This window comes from Cucurbita pepo, chromosome 20 (assembly GCF_057944985.1).
Source record: "Cucurbita pepo subsp. pepo isolate OVF chromosome 20, ASM5794498v1, whole genome shotgun sequence".
NCBI lineage: Eukaryota > Viridiplantae > Streptophyta > Magnoliopsida > Cucurbitales > Cucurbitaceae > Cucurbita > Cucurbita pepo.
The window spans coordinates 43,744-62,845 of record NC_141817.1 but is presented as its reverse complement, the minus strand read 5'-3'; the positions used below and the strand labels follow the sequence as shown (position 1 = coordinate 62,845).

Here is a 19,102-nt window from a genome sequence, read left to right as displayed (position 1 = left end):
CTAAATTATGTTAAACCGTTCTACTAAATTAAAAGTTTTGAGTAGAACGAAAGTATTGGGTGCGTTGGGAAATTGTAAGTTGTTAAAAAGAAATGGAAAGAATTAATACATAATTAAATTGTTACCCAACTGAATTAAATGGTTGGATGAAGATGAAAATAGCAATAAATAAATAAATAAATAAATAAAAAAGAAGCTGGATGGTAATGTCAAACACTAGGGAAAAGAGACGGTGGAAGCGTAAAAGGAAGGAAAGGGCGAAGAAGTGGCCTTGCAAAGACCGCCACTGTCGGCGTAGGTGAGGCATCAAACGTCTTTAAACGACGCCACATCTCTTTCAGTTCGAGTGTGTGTGGGCGTGTGAGCGCAGTCTCAGGCTCAGGCCCAGCAAACAAGCCCCAGCCTTAATCCAACCCCTCATCGACTTCCGACCTTAAAACGCTCTCTTCCCTCCTCATTTTTTCTAAACCCCCCATTATCGCAATCCCATCCCATCCCTTTCTTCCCATTTCCCTTTCTTCTCTCCCTCCTCTTCTCTTACCACTCCCTGCTTCCACCTCTCTGCTTCCTTCACAATGGGAAGATTTGGGGCGGTGGTATTCATCGCCTTACTTGTTTTCCTCTGCGGATCTGTTCAGGTGAGATCTGATGGATCGGATCATCGCTATAAAGATGGAGATCCTGTTCCTCTCTATGCTAACAAAGTTGGCCCATTTCATAATCCGAGGTAATGCCACCTTCTTCTACTCAATTCCCTTACGCCCCTCTTCTTCATTCTTTTACAAGATCTACCATTTCATCACTGTTTTCTCCTCCGCTACTATTTGATTCATAATTTTGTAGCCGCTAGCTTTCATTAGATTGAATTACTTGTTGATTTGATGATTTCAACCCAGATCTGAGCTAATTTATGCAGTCAATGCATTGACCGGAAATGTTACTTCTGATCTGCTAAATCGTCGACCTAACTTACTGCATTTTTTTTTTTCTGTTTAATGTTCGTCTACCGGTAAATACATGGGGAATATTCAAGACACTCGAGATACCGTCTTCAAGATATTCTGTTTATTCCTAAACAAAGTAACAGCCTCCCTGTTTTTGTATTGTGGCGTGCTTTCTTGCTAGAATATTTGAATTTCCATCTTTCATGCTAACGGGTTAACTTCATTTCTTTTTTTTTCTTTTTTTTGTCGATTCATTTTGGTTCATTGAAATAAGATTTACTCGCGACTCTAACTTATGAAAAGTATAGGATGCAGCTTCATAGGCGTTAGAAGATGTTGTAATTCGCTACCCGACACTTCATCTGACATAATGCATTTTCTTTTTTGGTGACAGTGAAACTTACCGCTACTTCGATCTCCCATTCTGCGTACCAGGTGTGTGTCGCTTGTGCTAATTCCCCCAAGCTTCCAGAAGGATATTTGTTAGTTGGAATTTGGATAACCAATTATATGAATTTAAATTGCAGATGACGTGAAGGAGAAAAAGGAGGCTCTTGGTGAAGTATTAAATGGAGATCGTTTAGTTAGTGCCCCATACAAACTTGACTTCTTGCAGGAGAAGGATGCCACTTCTGTTTGCCAGAAAAAGCTTTCAAAGGAAGACGTTGCTAAATTCCGTGCTGCAGTAGACAAGGACTACTACTTTCAAATGTATTATGATGATTTGCCAATTTGGGGTTTCATAGGAAAGGTTGACAAGGAAGGAAAAGAACCGAGTGATTTCAAATACTACCTATACAAGCATATCCATTTTGATATATTTTATAACAAGGATCGTGTTGTTGAAATAAATGTCAGAACGGACCCCAATGCTCTTGTTGATCTCACAGAGGATAAGGAAGTTGATGTCGAATTTCTATACACTGTAAAATGGAAGGAGACAACCACCCCATTTGAGAATAGGATGGATAAGTACTCCCAATCGTCGTCACTGCCTCATCATTTGGAAATTCATTGGTTCTCAATTATAAACTCATGTGTAACTGTCCTGCTCCTTACTGGATTTCTTGCCACCATTCTTATGCGAGTGCTTAAAAATGACTTTGTCAAGTAAGAAGATTTAATGTTCTTTTTTCCATTGTTTGTTCTGCCTGTCATTTCAATTTCGTGCCTTATTCTACGGGAGCCAGTGTCTTTGTATGTTACCCTTCTGTGTCTATGATATAGATATGCCCATGATGAGGAATCAGCTGAGGACCAGGAAGAGACTGGATGGAAATACATACATGGTGATGTATTTAGGTACCCGAAACACAAGTCTCTTTTTGCAGCCTGTCTTGGTTCTGGTACCCAACTATTTACACTGTAAGTAATAGTCCTGTCAACCATCACAGCTACTATTTAGGAACCTCTGGTTCCCCCATCCCCAACATTTTTGTGTTGACACTTTGTACATAAATTCTACAGTACAGTGTTCATTTTCATACTTGCGCTTGTTGGAGTGTTTTATCCATACAACCGAGGGGCATTATTCACTGCACTAGTTGTAATTTATGCTCTCACATCTGGGATTGCTGGCTATATCGCAACTTCCTTTTACTGCCAGCTCGAGGGAACAAACTGGGTACTTTCTCTTTGAATTATTTTCTTTCAATTACTTCAGTATTTTGGGCTAACAAGGTCTTTGATTTCTAAATGATAGGTTAGGAATCTACTGTTGACGGGATGCCTTTTCTGTGGGCCTCTTTTTCTGACATTTTGCTTTCTAAATACCGTTGCCATTGCCTATACAGCAACTGCTGCCCTTCCTTTTGGTACTATTGTTGTCATAGTTCTCATATGGACTCTTGTAACATCGCCTTTGCTGGTGTTGGGTGGAATTGCTGGAAAAAACAGCAAGGCTGAATTTCAAGCTCCAGTGCGTACCACTAAATATCCTAGAGAGATTCCACCTCTGCCTTGGTACCGTGGGACAATTCCACAGATGGCAATGGCTGGATTCCTTCCTTTCAGTGCCATATACATTGAGTTATACTACATATTTGCCAGTGTGTGGGGCCACAGGATTTACACCATATACAGCATCTTGTTTCTTGTCTTCATTATTCTCCTGATAGTTACGGCATTCATTACTGTGGCATTAACATACTTCCAACTTGCTGCCGAGGATCATGAATGGTGGTGGAGGTATGCAACTACTGCCCCTTTGTAGCTAGCTAATGATTAGTTACATTCTTTAGTAATTTTGAAACTTTTGTCATGTGTGCGTCCTTTTCATCCTTTTTCAAGCTTATAAATTATAATCCTAATTATTTGTAGAATAATTCAAGTGGATATTATTTTTGTTCATTTTTTTGCTCCAATTTTCTGATGATAATAGAGGCAGGATGAAGCCTGTTTCATTAATTATGACATGATTTCTTGTTGAACATGGCATTTATGAGAAATAATTTTGTTTACAAGGTAAAAATTCTGAAAAGTTAATGATAGTCATTCAGGATGATTGTCGTTCCAAGAAAAAAAAAAAAAAAAAAAAAAAAGAATCATGTTTTCTTTCCCTACGGCCGATTGTCTATGTGCTGCCAACCACCTCCGCCAACGCTGCCGATCAGGTTTGGCCATTTGGGTTTTTATATGGGTGTCTGTGACGCACTGCGTTTCCAAAATTAAAAAAAATAATAATCAAGGGGGGACGCAATTTTGCGTGTCGGACATGTGTCCGAACACTGATCCTTCTCCTATATTAGCGTCTCCGTGCTTTATAGTTGCTTATCATCACCCTTTTTCCCCTGTCTTGAACATTACTCTTCTGGTAGCTTTGATTACTTTGAAAAAAAGTTGGTTGCCTAAGCATGCAAGAAAGGTGTTTGTATGAATACTGAAAGCTGTCAGATTTCTCATAGTAGTCGTTAATGTGACAGACCTAAGTGTTTTGTTTGTGCAACTGTTACTTTATGATTCGTTGTTTGGAATGCATTTCGCTTAGACCATGACACAGACGTCAGATTTAACATCTATCCATGAATACTAATATATTTAGATTGCATTTACGTGCTGGTATTTTCAATATTGGATGAGGTGGCAGTTTATGTAGGTATTTGAATCTTTGATATACCATAGAACTATTGATGTAGACCTTTCGAGCACTGTGACTTGGAATATAAAGCCATGATTAATTTGTTCCTTTGACTTCATTCGTTTGCAGATCTTTTCTTTGCGGTGGGTCAACTGGCTTATTTATCTATGCGTATTGTTTGTACTACTACTATGCTCGCTCTGATATGTCTGGGTTTATGCAAACATCGTTTTTCTTTGGCTACATGGCCTGTGTCTGCTATGGCTTCTTCCTGATGCTTGGAGCTATTGGTTTTCGAGCAGCTTTGCTTTTTGTTCGCCACATATATCGATCCATCAAGTGCGAGTAGTCCTGGTACCACCCATCACTTAATGCTGAGAAGACAGAGTCATGTTTCTTTTAACTTTTCATATTCATAGGTTTCTATGTAGAAAAGTTACCTGCAGCAGTCCTTTTTTTTTTGTCTTCTTGGTGACATGACAGCAATTTGTTTAGATATTATGCTCTAAGAGCTGAGCAGTATGGTGACAGGATGGATGATGGTGCCAGACACGAACTTGGGGACGGAGTTTGTACCAGTATAATAGTTGCAACGCTTTTGTTTTAATCTGAAGTTTGTCCAATACATTATTGTTCTTCCTCTCAAGTGTCAAACGCTCTTTTATGATGAAATACTCGTCCAGAAATTGAATTCATTTTTGGTGGGTCAGTTCCTCAATTTTTTATTTAAACCCGAAGTAGTTTCAGTTGAACAAACTCAGAACAGTTCCAAATGACATAGAAACCTTCAACGATGTGTTTGGATATAGGTTCCCTGCCCTGCCCGCATCTCATCTACAATAATAATAACAAGAAATTTGTGTAATGGCCTGTGGGTACTCTCACACTATTCGTGCAATGCAGGTATGTGTATGTGTTGTTCGTTGCAGTTATATGTTTGGCCCGAACAATTTTGCAACTGGAATTCTCCTTCCGGAATGGGCTCCCACAATTCTATTAAGCAGACCAGGTTGGTGACTTGAAGTTTTGGGCTTACGAATGAACCAAACAAATGTACTGGAAAACTGGGGATCCAAAATAATAATAATAATAATAATAAAAAAAAAAAAATAGTTTTAAGGGTAAAAGCAAAAGTTGCAAAGATTTATGAGAGACATAATCGAAGTTAGTATTAAATTATATATATAATTGGGATGAAGTGAGGTTTGACTTTTTAGGGGTTTAATTAATAATTAATAATTAATTTGGGTGGAAAAAAAGATGTATTTTTTGGATTTAAAAGATGATATGAGTTTCCCTCCCCCACTCACATGGTCTGTTTCTTGAGTCATCGCTACTCATCTCTCTCTCAACTTTACAACATAAAAAAGAAGGAAAGAAAGAAGGAAAGAAAGAAAGAGAGAAAGAAAGAAGAGATGCCTAACCGTAACCTCCATGGGCCCCCAGCTGCAACCCCAAGTTGATGATTACCCTTTGTTGCCCCCAACTTTCTTTATTTCTTTATTTCTTTCTTTCATCTAAACCCTAAATATATGCTTATTAATCCTTCCCTCACCCAGAGCCTACTGCATGCCATGCTTTTGCTTACCACAGACCCACTCACTGCTTCAGCTTTTTTTTTTTTTTTCTTTTTCCTTTTCCTTTCTTTTCTCTGCACACCGCTTTTTGTTTCTTTTTACTTTACTTGGAATGGAATGCCTTTGGGGTGTCACTCGGTTGCATGGAAGATTTATGTTATCGCCACTCTTCTAAAATGTTAATTTAATTATAGCATTCATATATTTGCAAAGGGGTGTACGTGTTTTTGTGTTGCATGTGAGATGACACTGGAAGTGAAAGGCGATAGAGAGCCACATGGAGACTAAAAGGTCATCTTCCAAGAAAAGGCTACACATTTACAACCAAAAAGATAAAAAGAGAGAAACCCACATCCACACACACATGCCCGCTTCTTTAATTTTTTTTGTAATCATCCTTCGACAAGAAGTAGAAGCCCAAACCCGACATCCCACACCCTTCCCTCTTCAATCCTGTCCTTAATACACAAATCATCCACCAATATGTATTTGTCTCTTCCAAAATTCCCATTTTAATTGACGTTTTTCAATATATATATAGATAATAATAACACAGGGTTGGGGGTAGGCTCTTCTTCTCCTATGCATCTGCTTCTCTGCATGCCCATTGCCCATCTCCATTGCTCTAATTAATTATACAAACTTACTTTTTCCACCTTCATCTATCAACCACTAACTTCCATTTCAATTTTTGATATGTACCAACCTTCCCCTTCTTGTACTATTAGTATTATTATTCATTCGTTCTATATGGCCCCAATCACACAACACAACTTATATGTCAACTTCTTATTTTTCTTTTTATTCCTGTCTCTCATGATTTGATGTTTCCATATATAGCTACCTCATTTCTTCTTTAATTCCAAATATATTCTCTCTGAATACCACTTACTGTTTCTATTTCTTATTTCTCAATAATTCTCTCAATTATTTTTGTTTATTTTTTACATACACATCCCCTTTTTGAAAAACAAAAGTGTAGTTTATATAATAAAATAAATAAATAAATAAATAAATAAATAAATAAATGGAGGATGTTAGTCGGTCGTCTTATCTGCTTTTAGGGGTTTTATCTTGTTTTGAGCTAAAAGAATATCGATCAGAAGGAAAACAAAAAGTGGAGTTTGTGAAAAGAGCAGAGCAGGCTTGTGACTCAAGTTTGGTTATAGATTCTCCACTCAACCAGTGGCTTAATGCAACCAACCAACCATTTTCATTTTTTTTAATTTCTTGGCTTTTCTTTTGTTCCCATAATGCAAACCAATTTATATACATCATTATGAAATGCTTTTCTTCCTTAATTCACATCTTATTCGCCCATCCTCATATTACTACAAACAATCTTGTGTTGCTTCTTTCCTCTCATCATATCTTCTCATATAAAAATAAGTATTCATCCGTTGGGACCCCGATGGCCCATTGGATAGCGGCTCTGGGTTTTTGTCCTATGGTTAAGCTGATGAAGAGATATATATATATATATATATATATATATATATATATATATATATATATATATATATATATATGTATAATCAAGTGTAGATTAATGGATAGGAATGTGGGAGTTGAAGCATAGATTGATAAAAAAAAAAAAAAAAAGAAAGAAAAAAAAAAAGAAGAGAAAGTAATAGAAACAGTGTAATGATTATGATTGGAGAATGAGTTTAGTTAAGAAAGGAAGTGGATTGAAAGGTGGAAAAAGAAATGGGAACAAATGTAAGAGATTATGAGTGTAGTCCCAAAGGAAAGAGGACATGAAAAAGCAAGCACCCACGTACCATTGTCCCCTCCCATCCCCTCCACCACCTCCTTAGATTCATTCATTCATTCATTCATTCATTCACTCCTCAACCAAAATTATGCTTCTAAGCCTCCTTTTCATTCACTAATAATTTAGCCACTTTTATGATCCCCCTGAAGTTAATATTTGGCTACGTATGTTCAAATAAGCAGAAGCAATGAGTTAGAAGAGAAAAAGAAAATAGAAAGAAGATAAAAGAGTGGTTGGAATAATATAGTAAAAGATAGCAAACATATAAAAGTGAACAAAACATATAATGAGAGTAGACGAAAGTAGACAAAGAGAAGGCAATGAGAGAGGAGGGAAAAGGACATGGAGGTAATTAGGGGATGAGGGAGAGAAGGTTCGGCCCAACCCACTAAGGAAGTGAGGAAGCCCATGATGGTGACAACTCACGGCCCACCACTCGTCCCCACAGGATATTAAAACAAAATGATTATTGATCAGAACAGAACAGAACAGAACAGAACAGAACAATCATCTTACTCATGCTAATTGTGTTGTTAATGAATATGCATCTTTCATATGTGATTAGATGTAAGTGGTTTTGTTTAATGATGAGCGTCTGGGGGGAGGGAATTATGATTTGATTCACGACCATGTCCTCCTTGGAACCTGACTTTACTTTACAACATCTTCAGTGTGAGCTTTATAAAAGCTGTTCCTCTCTTTCCACACATTTTAATTAGTCCCTCCCATTCACCCGCCCACCCTTTTCTTCTTCCGCTTTTTAATTCTAACGGGTGCGGGAGAAGGGCAGCAGAGTAGGCGTATTGTATTGTTTAGGAGTTTGGGAGTGATCGTAATGAAGTTTGTGTTGTTTTTGTTTTTGTTTTTGTTTTTGTTTTTGTTTTTGTTTGTTTGTTTGTGGGGGTGTGTTTGCCGCTGAAGATGAGGATTATTAGAAGAAAACAAGGAGAGGGAAGGTGGTAGCCCCATCCTCCTTCCCCTTCCCCTTCCCCTTCCCCTTCCCCTTCCCCTTCCCCTTCGACAAAACATATTATAAAACAACCCTCACATCTCATATCTATCTATTCCTTCCTTCCTATTTACACACAACTGAAGAGATATCATTTGGGTCTTCAAAACTTTGGCATGATAGCCAATACACCCGCCTCGGCCTCCCTCTCTCTTCCTTCTTCGGAGCCTTACTCGTGCTTAGAAAATGGAAGCAGCAACAGCAACAAGAGGAAAAGAAGGCCTGCGGGCACCCCAGGTAACCCAATTTCTGATTTTAAGATTTTAGGTTTAAGGAAGTAAAGTTTGTGAGTGAGTAGATGGATGGTAATGTGTGTGTGTGTGTGTGTGCGTGTGTGCGCGCGCGCGCGCGCAGATCCTGATGCAGAGGTGGTGTCTCTCTCCCCCAAAACACTTCTAGAATCGGACCGGTACGTGTGCGAGATCTGCAACCAGGGGTTCCAGAGGGACCAGAACCTACAGATGCACAGACGGCGGCATAAGGTGCCTTGGAAGCTGTTGAAGAGGGAGACTCCTGTTGTGCGGAAAAGGGTTTTCGTTTGCCCGGAGCCCAGCTGTCTGCACCACGACCCTTGCCACGCCCTCGGCGATCTGGTTGGCATCAAGAAGCACTTCCGAAGAAAGCACAGCAACCACAAGCAGTGGGTTTGTGAAAAGTGCTCCAAGGCCTACGCCGTTCAGTCTGATTACAAGGCCCATCTCAAAACCTGTGGCACCCGTGGCCACTCTTGCGATTGCGGCCGCGTTTTCTCTAGGTACTCATCATCTTTTCTTCTGCACCCTTTCTCCCTTGTTTCTCGCAAATCCAATCTTTTTCATCCCCTTTTAACATTATTTAATTCTATGTCAACGTTTCCCAGATTTCCTCCTCACACCAAATACTATCAATTCAATTCATATTTAGCATTAGAAGTGATGAACCATGTGTTTAGTTAAATACTGGGTTTTAGGCGGCATAAATAAATATATACACGTAGTTGGATTAATTAATTGAGGTGATAGGGTGGAGAGCTTTATAGAGCACCAAGATGCTTGCAATATGGGGCATCTCCGCCAAGAATCCCAAACCCTCCACCCCGCGTGTTTGTCCCGAACGGCTTCCAGTCCAAGCCCACCCAGCGACGCTAACTTCACGGCGCCACCCACTGCCATCTTCTTAGCCCCCACCGACGACTCCATCATCAACAACAACAACAACAACAATAATAATAATAGCCATCACAATCTAGACCTCAAACTCTCAACTTCTACATCAAATGAAGGTTCTTCCACGCAACTACAGCTTTCGATCGGGTCGTGTGATTTTGGGGACAAGAAGAAAAGGGTGCAGTTGTTGGATGATGAGAAAGGTGGGGGCCGGGGGCCGGGGGGTGTTAGAGAAGAAGCGCGGGAAGAGCTAAGAGAGGCAATGGCGGAGAAGGCGTACGCGGAGGAGGCAAGGCAACAGGCGAAGCGGCAGATAGAAATGGCAGAGGAAGAATTCGTGAACGCAAAGAGGATGAGGCAACAGGCACAGGCGGAGTTAGATAAGGCTACAGCTCTTAAACAAGCGGCAATAAAACAGATAAACTCAACCCTTCTTGAGATCACTTGTCAAGCATGCCAGAAGCAATTTCAAGCCAAGCCCACAACTACTACTACTACTACTACTGCACCCGCTGACCATGACACTTCCGTAGCATTCAGTTACGTATCCTCAGTCATTACAACCGAAGGTGAAGTAGAGAAAGATCAAGCAACCCTTATACCTAATTAACCCTTCCCTTCCCTACCCATCTCATATATTATTATATTATAGTATATGGATCATTTTTTTTTTCATGGTCTCCTTGATAAATAATCTTCCTTTATTTTTATTGTTTATGTTTGTAGTGAATAAATATGCAGAAAGAGTGCTGTGATTGTAGGTCGAGGGATGGAGTGTTGTACCCTTGGGCAGTTGATGCTTTGTAATTTTTTTCCCCCACCGATAGTTTGCTAATTAATTATTGCAGACTTCAATATAGAATGGGTAAGCATTTTTTGTTTGCTTTGTATTAATTTTTTTTATAAAAGAAAAAAGAAAAAAGAAAAAAGAAGTACAAAATTGATCTCATAATAGGTGATTTTGGATTTAGTGTTTGGAGTATATTGCAGGTGCAGAGGGCATTGGGTGTTGGTCATGTCACTGCGTTGAAGGGATACGACTCTCTTTCTTGGGCATTTAAGAACGGCACAGACCAATATTTATAACTGAATATCATTACATTGCGTCAGTAAAAGTAAGGAGGAGAGAGAAAGAGATAGGAAAGTGTGTGTGTGTGTGTGTGTGTGTGTGTGTGTGTGTCTTTTTCTCTCTTCTCTAGGAGGACAGAGTGAGAGATAAATGTACAGACGCCCTATTTTTCAGTGCCACTCTGGTAAAGGGGAGTTGATGGCATAATCAGCCTGCACTCCTCCCTCTCAACTCAACTACCAGACACCATTTCTCTTTCCAAACCCACATATGAATCAGCGCTCCCTTCTTCTTATACTTTGGTTGAAATGAATAAAGAGTAACAGTGTTAACAAAGGCCCTCTGAACCTTTATCAACTTTGACAAAAGTTCTCTAACCCAGACCACCTTTTTGCATGCATTATTCACTGAAACCCCCGTGACCTTTTCATCCATCTTCTTGTTTCCAGGCAGGCACACTTCAAATAATTACATTTCCTTCCAAAATATTACCTTTATATATATATATTGGGTCAAAACTTTGGTCAACCCTGGGTCCTACTGGGCACGTAGGGTTACTCATTTCATATATTATTCCCTTCAATGTTGCACCTGCACCTAGGGTTATCCATCTTTTCTTTTCTTTTCTTTTCCCCACCAACTAATTGCCCACATGAATTCAGAAAATGTTGAAAGCTGCGCCACCAAGCCCTCAGAGTACCATATTAGCCATGGATTCAACCAACCGCTTTTCCATCCATTAATAATTATATTCTATTCAACTGCTGCTCTTCACAACTTAGTTATACTCAAAATTTTATTGCTTCCGCACCTTCTTCTAATTCATGCATATTATAAAGATATACAATAATAATAATAATCGTAGGAATAGGAATGAGAATAATATAATCCATTCAATATACTTCTTGGTTCTAACTCTTTCATTTTAATCAATTCTTCATGTGCAGTGGAACCCTAAATAATTGATCGTATTGGTATAATATTATTTATTTAAAACATAAGCGTACCCAATTTTAGATTTTGACCAACTCACAAGAAAAAATTAACCTCTCTAAATTTGGTCTCCAAATTTTTAGATATACATCTCGAATCAATGAGAGAAGATTTGTTCAAATTTGAAAATAAATAAATAAAAATTGTATATGCATAGGAAGGAAATTGCATGATTTTAATTTTGGGTGTTTCTTGGAAATTAAGCTTTAAACCAAATTCTCATGGACAATTTTGAAAGTAAACCTAATTAGTTTTTAATTTTAGAACCCCTTTCTTTGACTCTTCTGATAGAAAAAAAAAAAAATAATAATAATAATAAAAAAGAGACCACTACAAATATGTTGTTTCACAGTTGCTTTATAAAATCCTGGATTCAAAAATCTGATTGAGACACTTCTATGTTTTTCTTTTAATACACTCAACGGTGCAAAATTATTAACTAAAATGATACAATCGAATAATTTCTCCAAACCAAGAGTTAGATTTAGGTCCATGCAAGCTTTATCTCTGGTTCCAAATCTGGAGTATCATGGAGATAGTGAAAAAGGAGGGGGAAAAAAAGAAGAAAAGAAAAAACGAGAGGAGGAAGGGGTCGGAGAGGAATGAGAAGAAAAGAAACGATATAAACACGTCCATCTACACCAGGGGAAGACTATTAAGTTTTAAGCCTGGGGTTGTTGTATCCACACCACTTGTAATTATATAAGTAGATAACAATAATGCCCTTTGGAGAAGGGACTCCACAAAAGTTCAAATCCATTCCACATGTTCAAGTACATGATTTATGATAATCTCCCCCCACATGAATTTGCTTTTCGGCATTATGCAAAAGTTAGATTTTTTTAAAAAATTCAATAACAAGTTTTAAGAAATGCATGTCATAAGTATCAAAATATGGTTAAAAACTAAAGAAATAATAACGGTCAAGTGTGCAGGCTCTTGTCCCTGACAGCCATAGCCGCAGCTTTGTACCATGCTGCAGCGCCCATTGCACCTGGATCTGGAACTGCTGCGAGGAGTTCTCCAAATACATAGGACGAACGGCCAGCCTACACAAGCCATCCCAAAACGGTAAGCATGGAAGAAAAGATCCACAATTGTGTACGTAATACATCACCACATAATATCCCTCATTTCAATCAAATACCCTTCTCACAAAGATATATCTATCCCCATTTTATCGATGTTCACATAGAAGAATTTCTTTAAACCCGATCATTAATATTGGGAGTTTGGATGGAAAGAACCTTGTAAGTTATGGGTACTACGTTCGTCTGTCATGCAAAAAAATATGAACACTTTTAATAACCATTTAATTTTTTATATTTGATTTTCAAATATCAAACTTGCAAACACTGCTTCTTTTTCGGGTTTTCTTTGTTTTATAATTCACTTTTAAGGAATGTTTCCAAAATTTGATGGCTTGTGTAGGCTGTCGACCGGAGAAAAAGGTGTCAAAATAATCAATCCTACATAGTTCAGCGTGGCAGTTAGCAACAAATTGTTTCAACCGATCTAGTAGGGTTAACCTTAGATTACAAACATCTATTCATACCAAATTTCCTTCTTTCATGTTAGAGGAGATACTAAAGCTCAAGAACTATTATCATCTGAAGCATTTAACTTCATAAACATTGTGTTTCGCCAACCAAGATGAGATATATCTTCCGATCAGAGTTAGGGGCAAAGAACCGAAGGATGTAACAAAAGAGTACGTGGGTAACGGACAATGGGTTATATGAAACAACTGAAGACATAGGATAAGTACAAATGCGTTTACTTTTACGAAGGACAATTGGAAGCTCATCACTTGAGTAACAGGTGGACGAGGAAGGATTGATGCTGAAGGAGATGAATTTGGGAAGGATTTTGGATTGATCAATTACTTCACTACCAATTTAATTCTTGATTTGAATGTAGCCACTTTGTGTCAGTATCTTGTGGATCATCAATGATATGATCGTCCATATCAATGTTGCGTAGATAAGATTGAATAGTACAACTTCAAGCATAGTAACGCTGTCTTTGAGGGGAACTCTTTCGATATTGTCGGAAGGATACTTGTGGGAAGTAATTAGATTTAGTTAACTACTATTATTTAGGAAATTTAAATTATTTATCTATTTAGATTTAGTCTTTTCCTATAAAAACGAAATGTAATTCTCTAAAGAAATCAAATTAATTTAGACATCTCATACATTAGGGATACATAAAATGATGATAGAAAAAAAAAAAAAAAAAAAAAAAAAATCAGATCTGAACGGCAAAAAACCAAAGACAAAAAACCTGACTAGTCACCAAATATCCTCACACCCAATTGGGTTTTGGCGAATCCAAGTATACAGACTGGTCAAGAACACAAAATAAACCACGTGCTCTGCACTCGTCAGTGCATAGTGTTACGATCCTACTTGTCTAAGGCGTGTTGCTCATGACCGCACGTCCATATCATGCCAAATCCTTTTTTGTCCGTGCATAGTGCTATGATCATGTTTGTCCAAAGTGTGTTGCCCGTGGCAGCATGTTTATGTCATGCCAAACTCTTTTATCTTGATTCCAGGTTGTATTACTTCATTATTATAATTTTGGTAAGTGTGCCATCTCAGGCAAAATCATTTCTCCTTCTCAAAATATATTAGGGGACCAAGTAGTCATTAAACCTCCCCCAACCAAGTGTTGTAAACTCTCTTGCCCACATATTTTCAATGCAATTGCCGACCATGTTTTTTTTCAAATTGTTTTCCACTCATTTTCTCGATCACGTTTTATAAAACATTCTCTCAAAAAGTGAACCGAGACTTATGACTACGTCGAGATTGTCTGCAAAACCCGTTTTTCATATAACTGACTTGTTCGTTAGGATAGAACACGTGCCAAATAATCGCCATTTTGTTATAAAAAAAGTGCGATTGTGACACCTAACGACATAAGCATATGGGACATCTAGTAGCATGTGTGTCTCACACGCGACAATTTCTAACAAATGAAGATGGCGATCCCAATCTCCTAACGGCGTCACTCCTCCATGGGTGGATGGTGATAACAAATAGGCACTCTAATTTGATGATCTAAACTTCAAACCTTAGCCCCACTAGAAGAAAGGAAACCCTAATTACCAACAGAGAAATCTAAAGCCTAGAGGTGGCTTTGACACCATGTCACTCAGTATTAAAAGAATGCTCTTCATATTTCATATAAGAGAATCAAATATATAGATAACAAGAAAATTCTAAACTATAAAAATGTACAATTACAAAAAAAAAAAAAAAAAAACAAAAACAAATAACATATATTATAAGCACATTTGGGTGAATTATCCGTTTCTCTTGCAGTTTTTCTCATAAGCAATGGTGTAAACTTTTTAGTATCATGTAAGCCAAACTTGCCGAGGAATGTGTCAATATTGTGAGTACTTCGGTCTCCATTAGGTTTCTACCGAGCTTTAAGTCCTAGAAATTATTGACAATATTTCATGTTTTCTTTTATTGGGATCGTTTCGTTATGAGAGAGTCTACACAAAAGTGGATACCGCAGGGCTAGCTGATATTTTCAATCCAAGGGTTTGTTTTCAGTGATGTGCTTCCTCCATCACCCACCTTATGAAAAATTCGGTTGGTGATAAAGTTTTAGTTTTTTTTTTTAATGTACTACCATTGCCCCCTTTGTAGGGTAGAAGATGGATGAGGTTGATTTGTACATGAGATAGAAGAATATTTAGCCTTTAAAAATTTTCTCTAGAAGAAATTTTCTTTGTGACGAAATCTTCATATCTATTTTGTGAGAGGAAAGTTTGGTTCTTATCCTTTATAAAAAATAGACCAAGTCCTCCCTCTATGGGGAGGTTTATGATATTCCATCGAAAAAGGTGAAAAATCATATGTCTACAAATAGCTTCTGAGTAATTTTTCGCTATCGCTATCGTTGACCGAGGTGCATTTGGATCAACAGAATATACTTCTTGGTCGGAGATCTTTTCCCTTCTCTTTTGCAATTCCGCCCGATTCTTTACAATCATACAAATTTTCTTTATTGTCTATATCCGTAGCCACTTTTTGAATAGAGGCATGTAGTAAGTAGGGAGGTTGGATAGTATGCTTGTATTAGGGTGAGCCTTCTACCTTTGGAAGTATAACATGATGACCATGTTGACAATTTCCTTTCTATTTTTAAATAATAGTCTTTCCTAAGGAAAAGAATTTGTGGTTTTCTTAAGGGTAATCCTAGGTACATATTTGATCATTCACTCTTTCTACAACCGTATTGTAGGTAAATCTTTAGAATGTTTTTACCGTCTTGATCATGTTTGTCTGTAGAAGAGGCATCAAATCAATCAGAGAAGAGGATTGTATCACTAAAAAAAATTGAAGGTAGTTGATTTTTAAGCCTTTGTTACCTACCTGAAAGCTCTTTATTTGGCCTTCTTATTTCGCCATTGTGAGTAGGCAACTAAGGCAATCTATGCATTATAATAGACAATGGGATAGTGGATCCTCTGGTCGAAGACCCCGTGTGGCATAAATCTTTCTTTTAATCTTTCATTTCATTGTTTGCCCAATGCGGTCATCCATTTTCTTAGAGAACAAACAAATGTATGCGTCGTTTAGGTTGTCATTAATAACTCCATTCTGGAAAGAAAAAAACTCTAAAAACACTCCCACGATAGTCTCTCATAATGTTCCAACATTTTTTAAAAGTTTATGAGGTAATCGAGTTTTGTTGGAGCCTATCCCCCCCTATGGAAAGTACAATGGGATAGCGGTCATATATAGTTCATTGCAGTCTTTGGACATCGACGTTACTAAATTTTCCAAGTACTTTCTGTAGCCAGAAATATGTCGTTGAGTATAAAGGTAGGTGTAGGTGGAAATTTGTTGTTTGATTAGATATAGAGCCCATTAACTGAAGGGAAGGTCAATGAGTTCAGCCTCCCTTATTAAATTATTTATCTGTCTCATGCCTTGGACAACTTTTCCTCTGGATGTTTCATGTTCTCACAGGGAGATATTGAAGTCGTTAGCCAAAAGTCAATGGTCTTTCTTGATATCTAGAAGGGTCACAGATCCTTGTTATCCAAAAACTATAATTGTCGGCCTATGTAATGTGTGTGGTTAGGGTGTATAGAACTTTAGTGACTTTGGTAATGTGTGTGGTTAGGGTGTATAGAACTTTAGTGACTTTGGAGATAATCAGAGTTAGGAAATTAATATATCATTATTTTTCAGTTCAAAGAAAAACGAAAAAAAAAAAAAAAGCAATCATGACGTCTTCTAGCCCATTGCTATAATGCTTTGCACCTATTGTGCAACTCTACACCATTGTTAAAGGTGGCTTATCATGAGTTCTCCGGTGCAAAAAGAAAACAGGTAATTGAATTTTTTGTCCCTTCATACTTGCATGGCTCGTGGTGAGCTTGAACTGCCCAACCTCCCCTTCGCAAATTGCAAATGGTAGGGTATCTTAGCAGAACAAAACTAAAAGAGGTTCGAACAACCCAACAATAGAGCAAGTATCAGGCTCTCAGTTTGGTAGGATTAAGGACAAGGATCGATTATACGCGATCACCAGTTGGAACCCTCAACGTCCAAGATGATTCCCTTAGAATAATATAAAGATAACCAGATAATTAAAAGCAGTGAGATGATACCAGAGCCTGCATGTTCTTTGTTGCTTCAGCCCCAGCCGATGCTGCTTCAGATGATTGAATAAAAGCGGTGGTTGGATTTTCACCAGCATCTAACCTCTGTATATCCAAGTAGAGATGTATGGTAAATCATACGACAAGATTACGAGGATTGTGTCATTTTTTTCTTTACCTTCAAAAGAACTTTTTATGCTGGATTCAGCCATTTAGGCATCAACTAATGTGTGACAAACAGCAGCAGCCACACAAATTTAGAGAAACATATTATTATTTTTACCTTCCTAAGAACTTCAGACGCTGGAATGAGGGCATCAAGTAATGTTCGATAACCAGCAGTAGCCCCACCATACTTGCTAATTGCAGCAATGGAAGCTTCTAATGCTTCAGCCCCTGATAAAAAAAAAAGAAGACGCATTAGTCCAAAAGAGAATCTGACTACTTAGGTGAGAATAACTTACATTTTTGAGGGGTGATGTCATCTAGGCTGCTTGATTTCAATTTTGTATATGCTGCCTTGCAAAATATTGTATATCTGTTTGAGAGAAAAAAAAAAAAAAAAAAAAAAAGTAATGGATCGTAAACTAATGATGAAGACCCATAAAAAGAGAAAGACAGGGTAAGTGACTACATGATCCCACTAGTTCCTCCCATAACCCTTCTAATGGATGATCCAATTTCATTCACTGTCTCAGCAGCATCGTTCAGTGGATAGCTGAGGATGGGTAGCAACTAAGGTGAGAATGATGATAATATTGTATAGTTGATTTTGGAATGAAAAGCACCCGAATCTAGAAATAAATATTTTGTTACTGAGATAAAGTTTAAAGAAACAGATAACATATGGAAACTTTTCAATAATACTCAAAAGCAAAGCAGATAATAGTAGACTCCAAACGGCAATTCACATGAGCAAACAAACGAAGTTATGAATTATTCACAATTGTAGACAAAGTTGAACCTACTTGGCACTTGCAAAAACCCCTGAAGGCCTGCCCTAAGATGGCCATCAGCCTGCTTTTGAAGAACCCAAAGATTACCTGTGTATCCTCTCACTCACATAATCTCTACTGTCTGCCAATGAACGGCTCATTCTACATTTTCTCCCTGTGGCTAAACCTATCTGAAATACGTTTTTCAAAGACTCAAACTATTAAACTAATTTATGTGAAATTCTCCACCGCTTACAGTAAACCTAATCCCTAAGGCCACATGACCGTCCAAGCTGAAGAGTGGCTTTTCAACCCCTGGATGTAACCAACCCTCTATTTAATCATCTTTCCTAATTTTTCCTTGGGAAAAGGACACAGGTTTGGCTTTTGGGGGGCAATTATTGGATTTCAGAAAGCCGTAAAAGCTTATGTTCCTAGATCTTTTCACGCTGCTTCAGATGAATTGGGTGTTGTGAGAGACTACTAAGGTGGGGTAGCCATCCGAGGATGGGATATTCCTCCTTTCAGAAGGCAATTTTGAATTACATAGAAATATTGGTCAAGTTCAAAGGTCACTTACAAAAGGAAGAATCAATAAAATGCAGAACGCCCTTACTAACTAGGCTGCCTTCTGGACGCTTGGGCGTTTGTATCAAACTATAATTCCTTTGCATTATAAGGACAAGTCGTTTCTTGTTTTTCCTTCTTTTTTTTTTTTATTTTTTTATTTTTAAGAAAATAGCAGGACGACTTAAAAACCATATAGATAAAGGTCCCCCAAAAAACAAAATTCTTCTTCTGGAGGTAAGGAACTGCAGTACAACTGGATAGATATTTGAACGAGACATTATTTTTTAATGTGGTATTTTTAGTTTGTTGATACATTTAAAGAATACCACACCTCTTTATGAACTAGTAAAAGAAAAGTGAAAGCCACAACAACCA

General features: G+C 37.8%; 3 protein-coding genes across 5 annotated transcripts in view; 2 read left to right on the top strand and 1 right to left on the bottom strand.

Moving 5' to 3' along the window:
- Positions 1–244: 244 nt before the first annotated feature.
- Positions 245–4,715, top strand: LOC111783277 (transmembrane 9 superfamily member 3). The gene is made up of 7 exons (XM_023664195.2): positions 245–727; positions 1,339–1,379; positions 1,472–2,054; positions 2,172–2,309; positions 2,412–2,568; positions 2,647–3,131; positions 4,150–4,715. Exons 1-7 carry the CDS (start codon positions 576–578, stop codon positions 4,367–4,369), a joined length of 1,776 nt encoding a protein of 591 aa, XP_023519963.1. The 5' UTR covers positions 245–575; the 3' UTR covers positions 4,370–4,715.
- A 3,240-nt stretch (positions 4,716–7,955) lies between these two features.
- On the top strand, positions 7,956–10,930 carry LOC111782455 (protein indeterminate-domain 16). 2 transcript variants are annotated; one of them, XM_023663205.2, is made up of 5 exons: positions 7,956–8,617; positions 8,735–9,134; positions 9,382–10,094; positions 10,252–10,390; positions 10,516–10,930. In XM_023663205.2, the coding sequence occupies exons 1-4, from the start codon at positions 8,497–8,499 to the stop codon at positions 10,278–10,280; spliced, it is 1,263 nt and encodes a 420-aa protein (XP_023518973.2). In that variant the 5' UTR covers positions 7,956–8,496; the 3' UTR covers positions 10,281–10,390; positions 10,516–10,930. The 2 variants fall into 2 exon arrangements, with proteins under 2 accessions (XP_023518973.2, XP_023518972.2); XM_023663204.2 differs by lacking the exon at positions 10,516–10,930 and having other exon boundaries at positions 7,961–8,617; positions 9,382–10,380.
- Positions 10,931–12,242: 1,312 nt separating this feature from the next.
- LOC111782820 (putative 3,4-dihydroxy-2-butanone kinase) overlaps positions 12,243–19,102 on the bottom strand; it is a 28,098-nt gene continuing 21,238 nt past the window's right edge. For both annotated transcript variants that reach the window (XM_023663630.2, XM_023663631.2), the window contains 5 exons: positions 17,857–17,940; positions 17,687–17,760; positions 17,506–17,618; positions 17,232–17,327; positions 12,243–12,636 (listed from right to left, as the gene is read on the bottom strand). In XM_023663630.2, the coding sequence (XP_023519398.1) occupies positions 12,511–12,636; positions 17,232–17,327; positions 17,506–17,618; positions 17,687–17,760; positions 17,857–17,940 (493 nt within the window). In that variant the 3' untranslated portion in view covers positions 12,243–12,510. The remainder of the gene's footprint in view (positions 12,637–17,231; positions 17,328–17,505; positions 17,619–17,686; positions 17,761–17,856; positions 17,941–19,102) is intronic.

What these genes read in the sequence shown, in the direction of transcription:
- LOC111783277 (XM_023664195.2), top strand. Translation starts at nt 576, where the DNA reads ATGGGAAGATTTGGGGCGGTGGTATTCATCGCCTTACTTGTTTTCCTC. An exon ending in TCTCCCATTCTGCGTACCAG is followed by an intron (nt 1,380 to 1,471) that starts GTGTGTGTCGCT and finishes TTTAAATTGCAG; the next exon opens with ATGACGTGAAGGAGAAAAAG. An exon ending in GGTACCCAACTATTTACACT is followed by an intron (nt 2,310 to 2,411) that starts GTAAGTAATAGT and finishes TAAATTCTACAG; the next exon opens with TACAGTGTTCATTTTCATAC.
- LOC111782455 (XM_023663204.2), top strand. Translation starts at nt 8,497, where the DNA reads ATGATAGCCAATACACCCGCCTCGGCCTCCCTCTCTCTTCCTTCTTCG. An exon ending in AAGGCCTGCGGGCACCCCAG is followed by an intron (nt 8,618 to 8,734) that starts GTAACCCAATTT and finishes GCGCGCGCGCAG; the next exon opens with ATCCTGATGCAGAGGTGGTG. An exon ending in TGCGGCCGCGTTTTCTCTAG is followed by an intron (nt 9,135 to 9,381) that starts GTACTCATCATC and finishes TTGAGGTGATAG; the next exon opens with GGTGGAGAGCTTTATAGAGC.